At 35.8% G+C, this 16,512-nt stretch overlaps 1 protein-coding gene across 1 annotated transcript in view; it reads right to left on the reverse strand.

The window, feature by feature from the left end:
• Window positions 1-3,226: 3,226 nt before the first annotated feature.
• The window catches only part of LOC114662468 (integral membrane protein 2A-like), a 30,188-nt gene continuing 16,902 nt past the window's right edge, over window positions 3,227-16,512 (reverse strand). The window contains exons 2-6 of the mRNA XM_028815945.2: window positions 15,581-15,715; window positions 15,184-15,381; window positions 14,665-14,775; window positions 11,441-11,585; window positions 3,227-5,933 (exon numbers count right to left, since the gene is read on the reverse strand). Coding sequence (XP_028671778.1) covers window positions 5,845-5,933; window positions 11,441-11,585; window positions 14,665-14,775; window positions 15,184-15,381; window positions 15,581-15,715 — 678 coding nt within the window. The 3' untranslated portion in view covers window positions 3,227-5,844. The remainder of the gene's footprint in view (window positions 5,934-11,440; window positions 11,586-14,664; window positions 14,776-15,183; window positions 15,382-15,580; window positions 15,716-16,512) is intronic.

A 16,512-nucleotide genomic window follows, 5' to 3' on the forward strand; every position in this document is an offset into this window, starting at 1 on the left:
GAAATCAAAACAAAATGAACTTTAACCGGGTCACGTCTGCCCAATCAGCCGTTTAAATTTTAAAATGTTTCTTATTGGCCAATGGGCTTCAGGGAGGCGGTTTTCTTTTAAGTAAATTAAAGAATAATAATAATAATTAAAGTTTGGCCAATCCCGGGCCCTTGCACACGTGGGGTCCCTAGGCTGCTACCTAAACGAGCCTGTGCATTAATCCGCGCCTGGCTGTAGGTTTTCATGCTAACGCTTTTTTTTAATGAGTGACCCGTTTTTGCAGATAATTAACTTCTTTTGAATTAATTTTATGGATTTGTTTTATAAGATTTGTTCCCCTGAATTGCCTAATTTCTTTCCAAAAAGCAATGAAATGTGACGTGACTGAGCCAACAGAAGACCACGTAAATCAAGGCCTCAAACTCCGATTCTTGTTGTTAATTAAACCCGTCCTGTAAGTCAGTGGCTTGTTGCCGCTCTCATTGTGCAGTGGCATACATTATCAAAATTATTTATCTTCTCTTTTCTAAGAGCACAGTTAAAAAGTTTTGCGGACCTGAGCAGATCAACATTCTTGAGACCTTCACCTTTCTTTATTTTCAGATATTGTATGATGGACACAGTTTGCTGATCGTGTTTTTGTTCATTTTGTATCTTGTTATTGTTTGACTGCTGATTAAGGAAAAAGAAACAATTAAGGGGTCGGAGTCTTTTAAGTCAATTAAAGTTAATTCCAAAAAAGTTAATAAGCAGCAAAAACAAGTCATTAATTAAGAAAAAAGGGTTAGAATGAAAACCCGCAAGCACTGCGGTCCACCAGGACCAGAGCGGGGGACCCCTGCTGTATATACAGTATGTTACATTAAATTGTGAAGGATGGCAATTCGTTTCACAAGCAAATAAAAAAAGAAAGGGTGCCACCTAGTGGCAGAAACTACTTAAAAGTAAAAAGACTTGATATGAATATTTATACACGTAAACTATGCCTTCAAATTTGTTCACAAGAGGGCGCTCTGCTGCAAAAAATGATCGCGAGGTTTAAAAGTTTTTCAGCAAAGTTGAGAAGATAAATTCTTTTATACAGTACAGTGCAAAGTTTTTTGGTACATGTGGGAAAAATTCTGCAAAGTTTAGCTTTTAAAAATAACGGAAAGAGTCTAAATATACAAAAAAAATAATCTATATAGAGAAGTAAACAGTAAAAAAGTGAATCAACCTTTGCCTTTAAAACTGCATCACTTCTGTCAGGTCAGATGTCGTTTATAAGAAAAATGTCTATTAGCTTGTTCCAAGCTTCCTGCTCGAGTCCTTCTGCAGACTTTGACGGACTGGATTGTGTGCTGGATATTTTAAAAACAGGGTGTTTCAGGTGTCATGAGTGTGGGTGAGCGGCCGTGTGGCTCAATGGACCAATTAGGTATTTACTGTATGTGCAGGAGGCTGGTTGGCTCTGCTGTCCCTCATTGATAATCCATGGATCGCTTAGTGCATCTGCACTCACAAAGCAAAAAAAAAAAAAGGGAAAGGAAAAAGGAATCGAAAGATGAGGAAGAAAATCAAAAGAAAGACTAGAAGGCTGCAGAACTGGGAAAGAACCAGTGCAAGGTGAAGGAGGCAAAGCAGTCGGGATGCCCAATGGTGGAGTAGCACTTCAGGGACAGGTTTCTCCTGCTGAGCATAGGAGCTGAAGTGGCCAGTGTTCCAAGGGTTGTCCTGTAGACACCGGGGGATGGTGGAAGGATGAAGGAGTAGGGCCAAAGTGGCTGGGACAGGAGTCGATTAAGGAGCACATCTGCCTGTGTTTCAGCCCTGCAGAGCAAGCCTGAGCACTTTGAAACAGGAGAGTGGGGGACGATGCACTGGAAAAACAAAGTGGAAGGAGACAATTCTGACTCTGGTTTTATCCATTTATTTAGGGATTTATCGATTTTTAATATCCTCACAATGGCACTCTTTTCAGTGATTACCTACTGAACACTTTTTTCTTGCACCACACTTTCTTTTGGACACTATTTGGTTTTTATAAAAAGCACTATGCACTTTTTGCCCTCAGTCATAACCAAGATGGACTGGGTGCACATCAATGCCCTGGGAAAAGGAAAAAGGCCTATAGTTGAGGGTACCCAGGGCATAACAGCCACATTTTTAGGGTCATTATCCCACTGCAGACACCTCCCTGATGGTATTGTATAATGGAACAGGACCTGCTTGTACTTGAGCATTAAAAAGGTTCCATTCATTTTGACTATTTCACCAACTGCATTTGCAGCAATTCAGCAACAAACCTGTGAGGAACCTCCGCCGTGCTTCACTGCTGGTTGAAGACTCGCCTACGTGCTGCTCTCCAGCTCTTCTACAGACAAACTGCCTCCTGTCTGAGTATCCATCAGCACTCCAGGCCTTGTGTTTTTCCGAGTCTCCTGGCCAGGTTTCCACTTTAGAAGAATGGCTTTTTGAGAGCAACTCTTCCATGAAGTCCACATTTTGTTAAGATGTCCCTGGACTGTAGAGAGGTGTATTTAAGTTCCATTGGTTTTTTCAAATTCAGAGCTGATGACTAGTACTGGATTGCTTCAGATTCAAAAGGGATGTCAGTTTGACACATCTCTCATCTGCTGGACTCATTTTCTGTTGAAGACCACCATGTTTTTGCTCCTCAACCTTGCCCATTTCATTGTGATTTTTTTTTTTGGAAGAGCTTAGACAGGACTTCAAATTCCAATCTGCAGCTCAATTTCGGCAATGTTCCCTCGTAATGACATGAAGGTAAAACTGCCACACCATATATTTTAGTTGTGGTTGTCCTTCACCCAGTTTGATTCCTTCTGCACCAGCTTCTGTTTCAGTGAATCAGTTCGATTCAATCAGCTCATCATGTCACGGATCATTGGCAGCACCTTTGGGTTATCATGCACTTGGGCCATAGACCTACAAAGTCTTCAAGGGCTGTATATGAAAAGTGGTCTAGTACTTGTGTTAATACAAAAATGTAATTGTAACACTTAATTTTGTGGAAAAAGAACGTTTGGAAACCTAAAGTTTTCTTTTTCTAGTGACACACTAATGCAGCAGAAGACTTTGTACAAAACTGTTTGCATGTGTGTGCGTATGCACACATGCACACTCATACTTCACACACTCAAAAGTTGTGCAAGTAGTCATTACTCTTCAGCTATGGCTCCACATGACATTTGGAACAGTGAATTGAAAATGAAGAATAAACCAACACAATGAATTGTCTTTAAAGAAATGCATTTAATTGCAAATAAATGAATTACAATTTAATTAATCGAGTGGTTTACAAAGCAGTATTCTTTTCAGTTACTCAAAAGATGTACATCATTTATGGATTAGTTTTTCAAATATGATTAAAACATTCACAGTTTCAACCCTGCAACTCCAAACTGATTGATCTTATCAAAGCTTGTTCAACCACAGGTTATGATTTTTAGCATGTTACATTTGGCTCTAAAACAAGGAGTCTAATAACCAAAAGCACATGACAATGCTACCCTGATCCAGTTCTTCACCTACACAATGGAATTATGCTGGCAAACATCTAGGATAAAAAAAAGCTGCTAACTCTAAAATGCAGCAGATTATTAAAGCTTTAGGGTTTTATAATAATCTTATTTTATGTGACGTGGGTATTGATGCAGCACTAGATAACCGCTTTAAACATCACAACGTTCAGGAATTAGGACATATATTTGAATGCGGAATTCAAAACACCAAGGTGCTCTTTAAAACAAGTAAGGCCTACATCTATTGCCAAGAAGCCTTGCCACATTTGACATTTAACACTTGGCCATAATTAATCTTTAAGCAAATATAATGAACACCCACAACTGCTGCACTGTAAAGCTATAGTACTCACTATGCCAAAAACTAAAACTAAAAATATATATAAAAAAAAAATAAAAAATAAAAAAAACACACACTCCAGTAAGTAAACTTCTATTTAAAATATAACAAAGTGAATGTGCATTTCTTTTACAGCTGCTGAATATCAATGATGAAAACATACTTCCACCTATCGGTTTCAAAATATTTGGTGTAACCATAGCCAAAATATGTTTAATGCTTATACAGTCATTAAGAATTAAAATTTAGCAAACAACTACATAAACAATTAAACAAATATTACTCTTATTTTACTGTTTTAAAAACAAGTTATTTTTGTGAGGCTTCAAGAGAAAGGAGCTAAAACCATTTATTATATCTACAAACTCAAAAATAATTTTTGATATTAGAGTATATAAAATTACAATATACCCTAGCAAGCACAAGTCTCAGAATACTTTTAAACAGAATTGACTGGTACAAAAATACTTTAGCAGTAATCCCTGGCTTCTAGCTAAAACATTGTAAAAATAATTCTGATCCCAAACCCAAGTAATTTAGGTAATTCATTGAAGCGCCGTGCAGGGAGTCTGCATCAGAACACCTGAACTGACAGCTCCACAATCAGCACAGCAGCCTCTGTTTTAATGCCTAGAGCAGATATTTTAACAGATTAAGTGAAAATATCTTTTTCATCCAAAATCAGCACAACATTCTGAATAAACAATAAACCACTCATTGGATCCCCTTGAAAACCGCATCTAACCGACTATAAAAAGTAAAACAGAATGCCAGACTGATGCTGACTTACTGATTCAACCCAACTATCTTACCTACATTAATGCAACCATTCTAATGAAATCTACTTCACAATCAGTAGTTTAGTAATTGTAAAAAAAAAATAATAATAATAATAGATAAAAACCTCATTGTTACTAATCAAGTGATTGTTACTTTTGTTAGAACTGTGAGGAATAGATCACATACACTGTACATGATAAATTTCAAAAGTGATGTGTACTTTTCGGAATTTGCTAATGAGGTCCCTAACAATGTGTAAAAATCTTAATTATACAGATTATAACTAATTCCAGTTAATTGTTTTGGTTTGTCCTACTTGATGACATTTAAGAATGAATATTTTGATTACAAAGTGCATGGAAACATGTGCATTCTTTTTTCTTTTGTCCCTGGTACTAAAACAATCTGTATAGCATACCGTTGTCTAAGTTGCTCCTACAATTTTGCATTCTTATAAACAAAGTGGATGAAAACTGCACTGGAAAATATACTCAAATACCAAAATGCATTTTATTATAAACAAATATCAACGTTAAGATTAATTTTTTTTATCATCACAGATAAATTGAAGGGAGAAAGGACTGTTAACCTGACAAGGCACATTGACATTCAACATGCTTAGGAAAAAAGATGATAATACCATCTTCCAGATTTAACATACTAATACACAGAAATATTCTAGTTTAAAGCAAGTGTCTGAATAAAATATAAAACAGAAACCTTCACAATGCTAACCCAAAACTAAACAAACCAAAAACAAAATATAAACGGCTCCTTCACCAACAGTTATATATCACTTTAAGCTGCTACGGCCAAGGAACACATTAGAGCTGTGATACACACATTAAACAGTACTAAGAAACACATTAGATTACAACACAAATATTACTGTTTAACAGTAAAAAGTTTTGTCTAAGCATGAGAACTAAAGTGGTTACAGATTAGATGGACTGGTTGACCAATATTTAACTCTGAGGTGATGATATAACCACATTAAGAAATACATAATATAGATATATTTTCTACTGGCTGTATTAGTGAACACAGAAGCTTAAAGAGTGAATTTCTGCTGGTACTTGAATGCGCAATTAAAAATAAAAAGCTCTGATTTTAACAGCTAAACATAGCTAACATTTTATTTACCACATCAAATATCACTTTCCCTTCTCAAGAACAAATTAAGAATGTGTTACTTCATCCTTTTTCAGTTTAAGCCTTGCAGATATTCGTTTCTGTCACAAAGATATTTTCAAAGTGTCTGATCTTTAAGCAGGTTGGAGCGGATCGCTTCTGAAGGCCTGTTGAAAAACAATGTTGTATTTTATTTACTGAAACACTTAATTAATACAACTCAAAATAAAAGACTGCACAAGAAAGATCACAATTGCAAATCTAATTTATAGAACTGCAAAACAATTATAAAAATGTCCCACTAATTCATAAATCTGTACATCTACATGTGATCTTATAAAATAATTGTTTAAGTGTATAATGTGTTCTTACCAGGAAAACCCATCACTTATGTTCTGCCTCATATAGTTTGTTAGAATACACTTTAAAACAGGAGAAAGATGCTTACCGGATATACGCACATATTAAGTCGGGTCTTGAAACCAGAAAAATCAATCATAAAATCAGACCCCAACTTATACGCTAGTTCAAAAATGCGACACTTAATTTTTTTTTTTTTTTAACATCTTCTTGCCTCCTCCAATCTCGCATCAGTTTCTCAGATGCATTGAATTTTGTTGCAGCAGCACAGTTACCAATTTCTTTCGCCACTTCGACGTTTAATTTAAAACCAGCTTCACATTTTCTTCTGATTGAACGCTCCATCCTACATAAGGGATGCTCTAACGATAAAGGTGTATGAGGGTTCAGGTATTACCGCGTGGTCACATAGGCACAATACATAGGAAAAAAAGGCAGTGTGCTCCGTGGTTACCTTCACATGTGGGCGTTAGCATATTATAATCTCTTGGACCAATAGCGCGAGTTTTACGCATTCGACTTATACAACCGACATAATAAAACACCAGAAATTATACGGTAAAATCAAGTCCCAACTTAACTGCGGGAGAACTTATCCGTGAGTATATACGGTAGGTACACCTTCCTTCAGTTTATTGCAAAAATTTTATCCGTTTAGCTGCCTCTAAATTTATTGAAACAATTTCTTAAAAAATGATTTAAGTAAAAACAGAATATGATGACCATTCCTTTTGTATCACTTAACTAAACTATTTCCAAGTAAGACTGGGACTAGATCAACAGACATTTCTCATTTGTGTTTGTGAAATACTGATTAAACCAGCAACTGTACAATATGCCTAAACCAAAACAGTTTACGCCACTTCACTTATCCTGATGATGGTCATTAAAGCAACATGACGAGCTGGACGGACCAGGCCACACTATCCTCAGGTCCTTTTACAACTCCACCCGTGGAATGATATTCTCAGATGTTTCATATTAGTGATCAGATAATCCCACTAAGATGCTTGGGGTCTGACCCTCAGTCAGCTTGCAGTTAGTTGTGACTTGGATAACTCGAAGAAGTAACCATGGGGATCCTAATTACATGCCAACACCACATACGCAAACTAGCTCCTGTTGATGTAAAAAGGCAGTGATTCTACCAAGGTCTTCCTTTATTTCTCAGCTCATTACTCTATCTCAGAGAATAATGCTGGGTTATCGGAGAGACAGGAAATACGAGTTTCCAAGTTAGAAATCTCACGTTAATGCCCTATGAAGTTGGAGCTCCAAATCTGAAAATGTGCAAAAAACAACAGTACCAGCTTTCCCCGATTTGAGACATAATGCTGACCCTTCACCTTACTCAACTGTTTAAAATGAAAAATATCACTCTGAGAGCACATGGACACAGGATTAGTTTGGCAAGCCTGCAAAAAATCCTCAAGTCATTCAGTCACTATTTAAAGATTTATTCATAGCTATGAATAAGACTATAAACTTATTAGTAAATCAAAAGCTACTTCTGAGGACTTTCCTCCCTCTTCACTACTACTTTCTATAATTTTGGATGGGCTTGAAGAGGTTCTAGAAAACCATTATACAACTTGGAAAGAGGAGGTGGGATTTCAGCCAGGCTGCTTTCAGTAAGGGTGGGACTAGGGTGTTGTACCATGTTAGCCATTATGAATGTAGTGAGAAGTAAAGCAAAATTACACCTTTTATTGACTAACTGAAAAGAGTACAATATGCAAGCTTTCGAGGCAACTCAGGAGAAACGTTCACCTCAACTGGGTTCCTCTTGAGAACTGAAACAAGAACTCTGAGGAACTCCCAAACCTGTTGGAGGTGGCACTGCCAAAGGCAATTAACATGTTTGGTTCTACCTTTGTGACCGTGGATGCTCAAGTCAAGTTGTACCAGCAAGGATAGATGAGATCCAACCAGAAATGCTGAAAGGACTAAACATTGTGCGGGTATTCTGACTAAAGTCTTAAGAACTTTTCCTAAGGACTGGCAGATTAGAATGGTAGGTCCAATTTTTAAATAGTGTAACAAGAGCGTATTTCCCAGGCATTAAAGGATCACACTCTACCCTCCCTGAAAAACCTATTGTGGGTTACATGGATTCTGACAACAGGTGGACCCAAGATCTAAAAGGAGCAATATGAATTCCAGACTGGTCATCAAATGGTGTAATAATAATAATTCATTACATTTATATAGCGCTTTTCTCAGTACTCAAAGCGCTATCCACACACGGAGGAACAACTTTGTTCTTCGACAGATATTTGACAAGAAATGGGAATCTGCCAATCCAATCTACATGCATTTTGTAGATTGGGAAAAACCTTTTACAACACACCACAGAATATCTTGTGCCAGAGGCTTCAAGAGTATGATGGTCAAGGGCAGCTGCTTTGTGGCACAGGGGCTCTGTATTTGAATACCAAGTTATGTCTACATGTTATGTCATTTTGTTAAATGTAGATGTGGGAGATGCATCTAGTTTCTTCCAGCTAGAACAGCTTTATTTATGTTGACAACTACAGTAGATTCTTAGAACTGTTTAGGAGATTTATCCTTAAAGTTGTGCTATTAACTGTTTACATACGAGCTGATTTCTGTGAATGTTAATAAATGTGTAGTCTTTTATTTAAAAAAAAAAAAAAACAGGGATGTTAATAATAGTTAATCCATTTAATTGGATGAGAGAATAAGATGCATTTCATGCAGGACAAATGGGATTCCTCAGACAGCTTAATGACACTCTCTTTACCTTTATGAATCTCTGAACTGTAAAGTTATTCAAACTACCCCTTGTCTCGACTGACTGAAATTTCTACTTAATCCTAATAAACGACCATTCATACAAACAAATAATGAAATGTACCATTAACAGAATGCAGGAGTTTTGATCAATTCACTAGCACAAATGTAAAAAAAATGGAGTTTTGAATACATTTAAGTAGGAAGCTAAAAATCCCATTAAATGTGAAAAAAATGCAAGTTTTTTTTTTTTATTTGAACCTCTGTTATTATTTGCTTTGTCTTATAGACAAAATATAGGATGTGGTGGGCTTCACATATAAACTGAATGATGGACACCCCTCCTTTAAAAAAAAAAAAAAACAAAAAAAAAAAAAAAAAAAAAAAAAAAGAATATACAGGTATAATATATGCCTTTAGAAGAGTTGAAAGTTATACTGCCACACATCTCCATGGCCCAAATTTTGAATTTGACTCTTTATAGAGACTAGTCCTGGATAAAAATGTCGATTTTCCGATTAATCTTTATTTTTCACTTAAATGATTCAATATCAATTCTAAAGTCTCAAGATCGATCTTGTGGATTTCTACCCCGCTCAATTACTATATTTAGATTTTTACTTATCTTCAATTTTGCCGCCCAATCCAACTTCGGTATGCTATACCGAAAAGAAAGCAAATGAGTGAAGAAGTTATTGCAACTAGACTTTATGAAGATCTTAACCAAAGAACTGCCACATCTCTAAGGTCAGCAGAGAGAGTGGCCCTAACTTGTGACAGCTGAACATCCAGGGCAACAGATTCCTATGTGAAGAATTGCATGTCATTACATTAGAAATGGCAGAGCACCTGTGGAGGATGTGTTGTAGACAAGCGCACTGCATGCCAGTCACACCACGAGCAACCTCGCTGCCTATATAGTATACAGAGCAGCTGAGATGGTTGGCTGGATATTAATCCAAAAACCTTTCTAGCATTTCCAATGCGCTATTTCCATTGTGTGACCGCATCAATCGCATGTTTGTGTGTTGGCAAGACCAATCAATGTTGCTTCTCTTTAAGCAGGTTGCTAACAATATCATTACAGTGGAAAAACGTTTGCAGCGCGCCTCCCCAGGCTAAACAAGTGGGCAACTGTTGGAATTTTCAGAGCAGCCTGCGTTAACAAAGTTAGAGTGTGCAAAATACAGCCGGCGTTAAGCATCTCCATAAGCTGTACTGCACAGATCATATTAGGAGCTGTCAGTTACGACGGCCGGTTCTTCTTCTTTAATGTTCCATTTGTCCAACGCCGCTGTAAATAAGCAACAAAACTAGATCCTCGCTTTTGTCTGAGGAGGAATTGTGATGACACATTTCTGAGACTGATTAATGTGACTGCTACATGTGAGCAACTGAGGATTTGTGACACTTGTAGAGTTACAAAAAAGATACAAGTCCTCCCACCGTACCTTTAATTTCGACTAATTTAAGATTACTTAAAATGTCCTATAGGGGAATAAATTTGGCAAACAGTTTGGCTGAAGAGTGTATACATAGAGATTCATAACACATGAATAGGTTATGGCGGCACGGTGGCGCAGTGGTAGCGCTGCTGCCTCGCAGTTAGGAGACCCGGGTTCGCTTCCCGGGTCCACCCTGCGTGGAGTTTGCATGTTCTCCCCGTGTCTGCGTGGGTTTCCTCCGGGCGCTCCGGTTTCCTCCCACAGTCCAAAGACATGCAGGTTAGGTGGATTGGTGATTCTAACTTGGCCCTAGTGTGTGCTTGGTGTGTGGGTGTGTTTGTGTGTGTCCTGCGGTGGGTTGGCACCCTGCCTGGGATTGGTTCCCTGCCTTGTGCCCTGTGTTGGCTGGGATTGGCTCCAGCAGACCCCCGTGACCCTGTGTTCGGATTCAGCGGGTTGGAAAATGGATGGATGGATGGATGAATGAATAGGTTATTGAACAACATTTATTATTTAAGAAGCAACATTTGATTATAATATTATTCACAAGAAAATATAGATGGTTTTACAAAGTAGATGCCATTGCACCATAATATATGTGTGGACTCTGATGTGGCAATACATGTTAGTTAAATGATGGTGAATTGTGAATGAGTATGGTGCTGTTAAAGAGTTTTTTTTCTCTTTTAAAGATCAATAGTATTTTGTTCTACATCATCCAAATGCAGATGTTAACTGTTCATTGAAAGTATTTCTTCTTAAATGTCACTATGTAGACACTCTTCAAATAAATAATTTGTCACATATATGTTCGCTTTCCATGGTTAAGTAATCTCTAAAAAAAGCACTTCAAATATAACAGTGCATGCTAATTTAGTCAAGATAAAACCAATATTGAATTGAATCAGGGAGTGAATTAGAATTGAATTGTGATAGCAGAGCCAGTATCCACTCCTAATAGAGATTACAGTTTTCATCTATTTGTATAAATACAATCTATAAAATAAGTTTGGGGTTTTGCAACCATAAACATTAATGCAGAAACAAAATGATGTCAATATAAGGCTATTATGCATATGGGGAGAAGAAAAAAAACAGAAAAACAAAACACTTACCTATAATCTCATTTCTGCGTTGCATTTTGTATGTGTCTTTACCTTCACAGAGCTCATAAATATAGAAGCCCAGCTCTGTGATATCATCAATTCTTTCAGTTACCACCAGATCCTCATGAATCAAATAGGTGTTATAGGATGCAGTCTGGGAAGAATTTGAGAGAAACAAAAAGTCAGCAATTGCTCCAGAGCACAAATCTATTCCACTTGACATATATATTAATGATGTATAATGATGTATACATACTACTTAGAGATAAATTATAATAAATAAAATAAGCAAGTTAATTTAGCAAAGGTCAGAGTAAGGGATTACAGTATAACCAAAAAAAAAAAAAATCACCCTGCAAAAAACATTACACATAGACTGTTAAAATTATTTGGAAGGTACAGTATATGACAATCTTTACAAAGCCCTCATATTAATATTGCCATGGACACTTTAGAAGCTACAATTAAAACAATTTAAAATTGAACACAACTCACCTATTTACAAATCAGCTAAGGAATAAATTTCATTTGCATGAGGTGCTACCAAACAAAATCAGCCTCTCAAGGCCACACTTTCTGGTTTGGACTTTAACACAGATTTAATTTGAAATCTCCAGTATCTTTATATTGTTGTTTGAGCCTTGAAAATAACCTAATCTTCCTCTTACGCAAGTTACTTCTGACTGAATGCCCTTTATTACTATATTGTTGCCAAATTTTACTAAAGAGGAGCTAACCTACACTAACATCAAATTCCAAATGGCTCAAGGATGAAATAAAGTTATCTACAAGTTCTACTAGGATCAGAACTTCTAATTTACAAAACATGACAGGCTTTCTAGCAGGAGTTTTAACAAAAAAATTTAATAACCAAGTATTTTATATATTATTATACTATAAATACAGTAAATGACAAAGACATTGTGTCATACATTTCATGTGTAAAATGTATTTTAATGAACACATCAAATGAATGCATTTCAAGTTCTTCATTTTACTATGGGAAATAAATATTGTAACTAGTGCAATACATCAAATAAAAAAATGTTAATCAAGTTTATAAGCAATGAACAACGTTATAATGCTTCCTTAACTGTTCACAGCTGTGAAAATAAATGTAGAAAAGAACTGCAGGGAAGATTTACTGAGAGGTAGAAAATAAATAAATAAAGAAAGAAATAAAGTAGCATTTATGCTTGTAAACAAATTAAGCATCCTGTATGCTACTGCCTCACTTGGTTAGGATTATACAAAAAAAATTGAGCAGTTGATTTAAACAGTAAATCTTGAAAGTGCATTTCAGTCTTTCACAGCTTTTTAAACACGTCATTGAGTGGCTGAGTTATGGTGAAAGACAGGTCATGTTTCACAATAAATGTGGCTTTACAGATTTTTTGTTGCATAAACTGTCTGGCATAGAGACAGTGCCAAATGCGGAGGCTGTCATTCCTGGCAATGTTCATATCTACTGGACAGCACAAACAGCTGCCCTTTGCATTTGTCTGGAGACATTTCATTAACAGTATCTTTTCTCCATTGGTACTGCACTACCGCTTCGAATGCTGCATTTACGTGTTATTTGACAGATGGGAAATACACTTCCCAGTGAGAAATTTCTCCTTAACACCCTATGAAGAAGGAGCTCCCAGTTACAGTTGTGAGGTAATATTGACATTGCATTAATTTCAGTAGTATTATGAAATAAAAAATTACAATCAGGTCAAGAAATTACATTTTTTGCAGTCAAATTTTATTTGAATCTATGCCATACATACTGAACATGTTTTTTTACCTTTTATTTTTTTTACAAAATACATTGTTATGTAATCCAAGTTGCCACTCAAAAGCAATTCTCCAAAAACCCAATGAAGTGGAAACAATGAAGTTTCACATAATGCAGAAACAAGCATTTTGTTTAATTTGTGATGCCAAGTGCCAAGGAATTGTCCTTCACAACCCTTTTACTCAAACCAAACCCAACAGTTTATATTTTAACATTTTGTTATACTGCACTTGTTTCTTCCCCACTCTTAAAAAAACACTAATTACTGAGCAAAAACAGAACTGTACTCACAGTATGCTCACATCAATTTAAAAAGAACAACTTGAAGACAAATGATTAACAGAGTACTCTGCATGCATACCATTGGTAATTTACAACAATACTATTTAAGAACAAGTTGAAATGTTTCCAAAACAAAAAACACAGGTTGATTCTGCGTTAATAAAATGGAGTAATAGCCAGAAAATATTTTATGAATTCAAATTGTCCATATGCAACACATCTACTACTCTACTGGAAAACCGTAAACGCTCACACGCCATAAGAAACTATAAGTATCTATACAGTTTATAAAGAAATCTTCCTTAATTTAAACAAAATTAACTACCTGCAACAAAAATATTTTCAAAACATACAAAGTCAAACAAATCCCAGGTCAACATCAAACTTAGCAGATGGTAACAGCGCCACATGGGTTATCAATATATAATCAAGGTTGCTGCAATTCTATATAGGCTTCACATAGTACTTTTTTTTCAAGTCTGATACAAAACACCTCTTTATAAAATCAATCTTAGAGAAAAGTATAAACCAAACTTTTTTGCCCATTCTTAAATAATGGAATACTGTATATAGAATTTTTGCTCATTCCTCTCAAAAACAGATACTTTAATACTGATATTAAATGAATGGAATACTGTATATAGAATTTTTGCTCATTCCTCTCAAAAACAGATACTTTAATACTGATATTAAATGACTGACATGCAGATATTAAGACAAACGGGAGTAGCCATTTCTAATACTTAGGAACACTATACCTAAAACAGCTCACAATTATTGTACATGACAAGCAAACACACATCAAAAAGTCATCCTACACAGAACCTGACAGGAAAAAGTGAATTCAACTCTTGGATTTCAGTCAAATATGAATCTAGTAACAGTGCTGTGCTTAATATTAGAACAAAAGAAGGTTGAAATGTGGCATTCCAATGTGCAGGATAAGACAAAGTGGCAGTGTAATCTTATATGAAAAAACAAGAAATTATGTCTAATTTTGTCAGCGCAAGATAAAGAAATGATTTTTGATTTGACAATTGCTGTTGTCATAGTTATATATAAACAAATGATTAATTACAGGGAATTCATCCTATAAACTACTTCAGATATTCTAATTTTTAATAAAAATGCAGATATGTACACATTAATAACTAAGACATATACAAACCATCAATTCAATAAAGAGATCCAGTAAATCCCGAGGAGGCATAACCACAGACGTATTCAGTGGGATAACATAGCAATTACTCAGCTTTAAATCCAGATAGGCAGTCAGTTTCTAAAAAATAAACAAAATAAAGGCCAAATTACATAGTCTGAAAAGTACAATAATAATAATAATACTTGTGTTTACAACAATCCAACCAGCAATGCATCTTAGGAAATCATGGCACAAAAAAAAAAAAAAAAAAAAATAGTTCCTCAAATTAAATTTAGTTTTTTTTTTTTTTGTTCAACAAAGAAAAGGGAACAGAAAACCAAACTATAATGCTTTTATTTGTATTGTAAAGAAGTTAAGGCCAGCTATTTAAGGGGCATTTAACTCTCTTTCAATTTGTGGGTATGTAAGGAAACAAATCATTCATAAGGTCCTCAAAAATTAGCAGAAAACTGCTTAAACTAATAGATTTCTAAGCAGAGGCTTTTTTTCAAAATACACTGGAAGAAAATATTAGTTATACAATACCCTGTCAAAGTCATGCAGAATGGCTGCTGGGTCGGTGTCAGCAAAGCGGGGTACAGGAACTTTGATAATTGCAACATTGTCTCTGATTTCCATCTCTTCATCAATCATGGGCAAATAATAGGGCTCTCTTGTTTCCAAATTCAGTGGTTTAATGTTGCCCTGTTCAGCATAGTGCATTCCTCCATGATAAACTTTATGCTAGAACAAACGAAATACAAGATAATAAATGTTAGCCAAACAGAATTTCATTATTTGATGAATTAGTTGTTAACTCAATACAAAGAAATGTAAAATTAAAATATTTCAAATTAATTTTAAAAATGTAAAAAGACTGAAGACTAAACTTAAGTGTATAAGGCCTTCTTTTTCTAAACACTAAACACAATGCTTTACTTACTTTAGGAATAAAATATCGATATACACAGGCACCGCCAACAATGAGCCCAGTCAGAATAAATGCAAGGCCCAAAAGAGTCAACAAGCATCTTCCAGTGGAGTTTTCATTGGTGTAAACAGCTGCAGTTTCAGGATCCTGAAAATAAATTGAAAAACAAATTACTAACATGATTTTTTCCTTAGGGAAATTTTATTTTGTTGTGACAATTACATTTCCGGGGCGGCACGGTGGCGCAGTGGGTAGCGCTGCTGCCTCGCAGTTGGGAGGCCTGGGGACCTGGGTTCACTTCCCGGGTCCTCCCTGCGTGGAGTTTGCATGTTCTCCCCGTGTCTGCGTGGGTTTCCTCCGGGCGCTCCGGTTTCCTCCCACAGTCCAAAGACATGCAGGTTAGGTGGATTGGCGATTCTAAATTGTCCCTAGGGTGTGCTTGGTGTGTGGGTGCGTTTGTGTGTGTCCTGCGGTGGGTTGGCACCCTGCCCAGGATGGGTTCCCTGCCTTGTGCCCTGTGTTGGAATTACATTTCCTACCTATGTTTCTTTAAGGTGTTTAACTTGCAAAAGTTTAATACAATAATATACAATATATTTGTGGAAAAGTACCTATTTATTATTATTACCTTATTTCAATGAAGAGCACACTTAAATTTTAAATATTAATGAATTCTATTATCAATGAAAACTATTGAATCAAGGGTTAAGAATGCTGTGTATTGACAACCTAAACAAAAATTAAATCCAGACTAATCAGATAGACTGTGTTAAAAAAAAAAAAAAAAAGATAATTTATAAGGGTGTGTATGCACACATAAACAAAGCATTAAAAGATACTGCTCAGTTAACTTACGTAAAACAATATTACTCCTAAAGGCAGATGGGCTGAGAATAGAGAGCAGATAAAACGTTTTAGGCTATACTAATATAATATTATAACGG

This window comes from Erpetoichthys calabaricus, chromosome 12 (assembly GCF_900747795.2).
Source record: "Erpetoichthys calabaricus chromosome 12, fErpCal1.3, whole genome shotgun sequence".
Taxonomy (NCBI): Eukaryota; Metazoa; Chordata; class Cladistia; order Polypteriformes; family Polypteridae; genus Erpetoichthys; species Erpetoichthys calabaricus.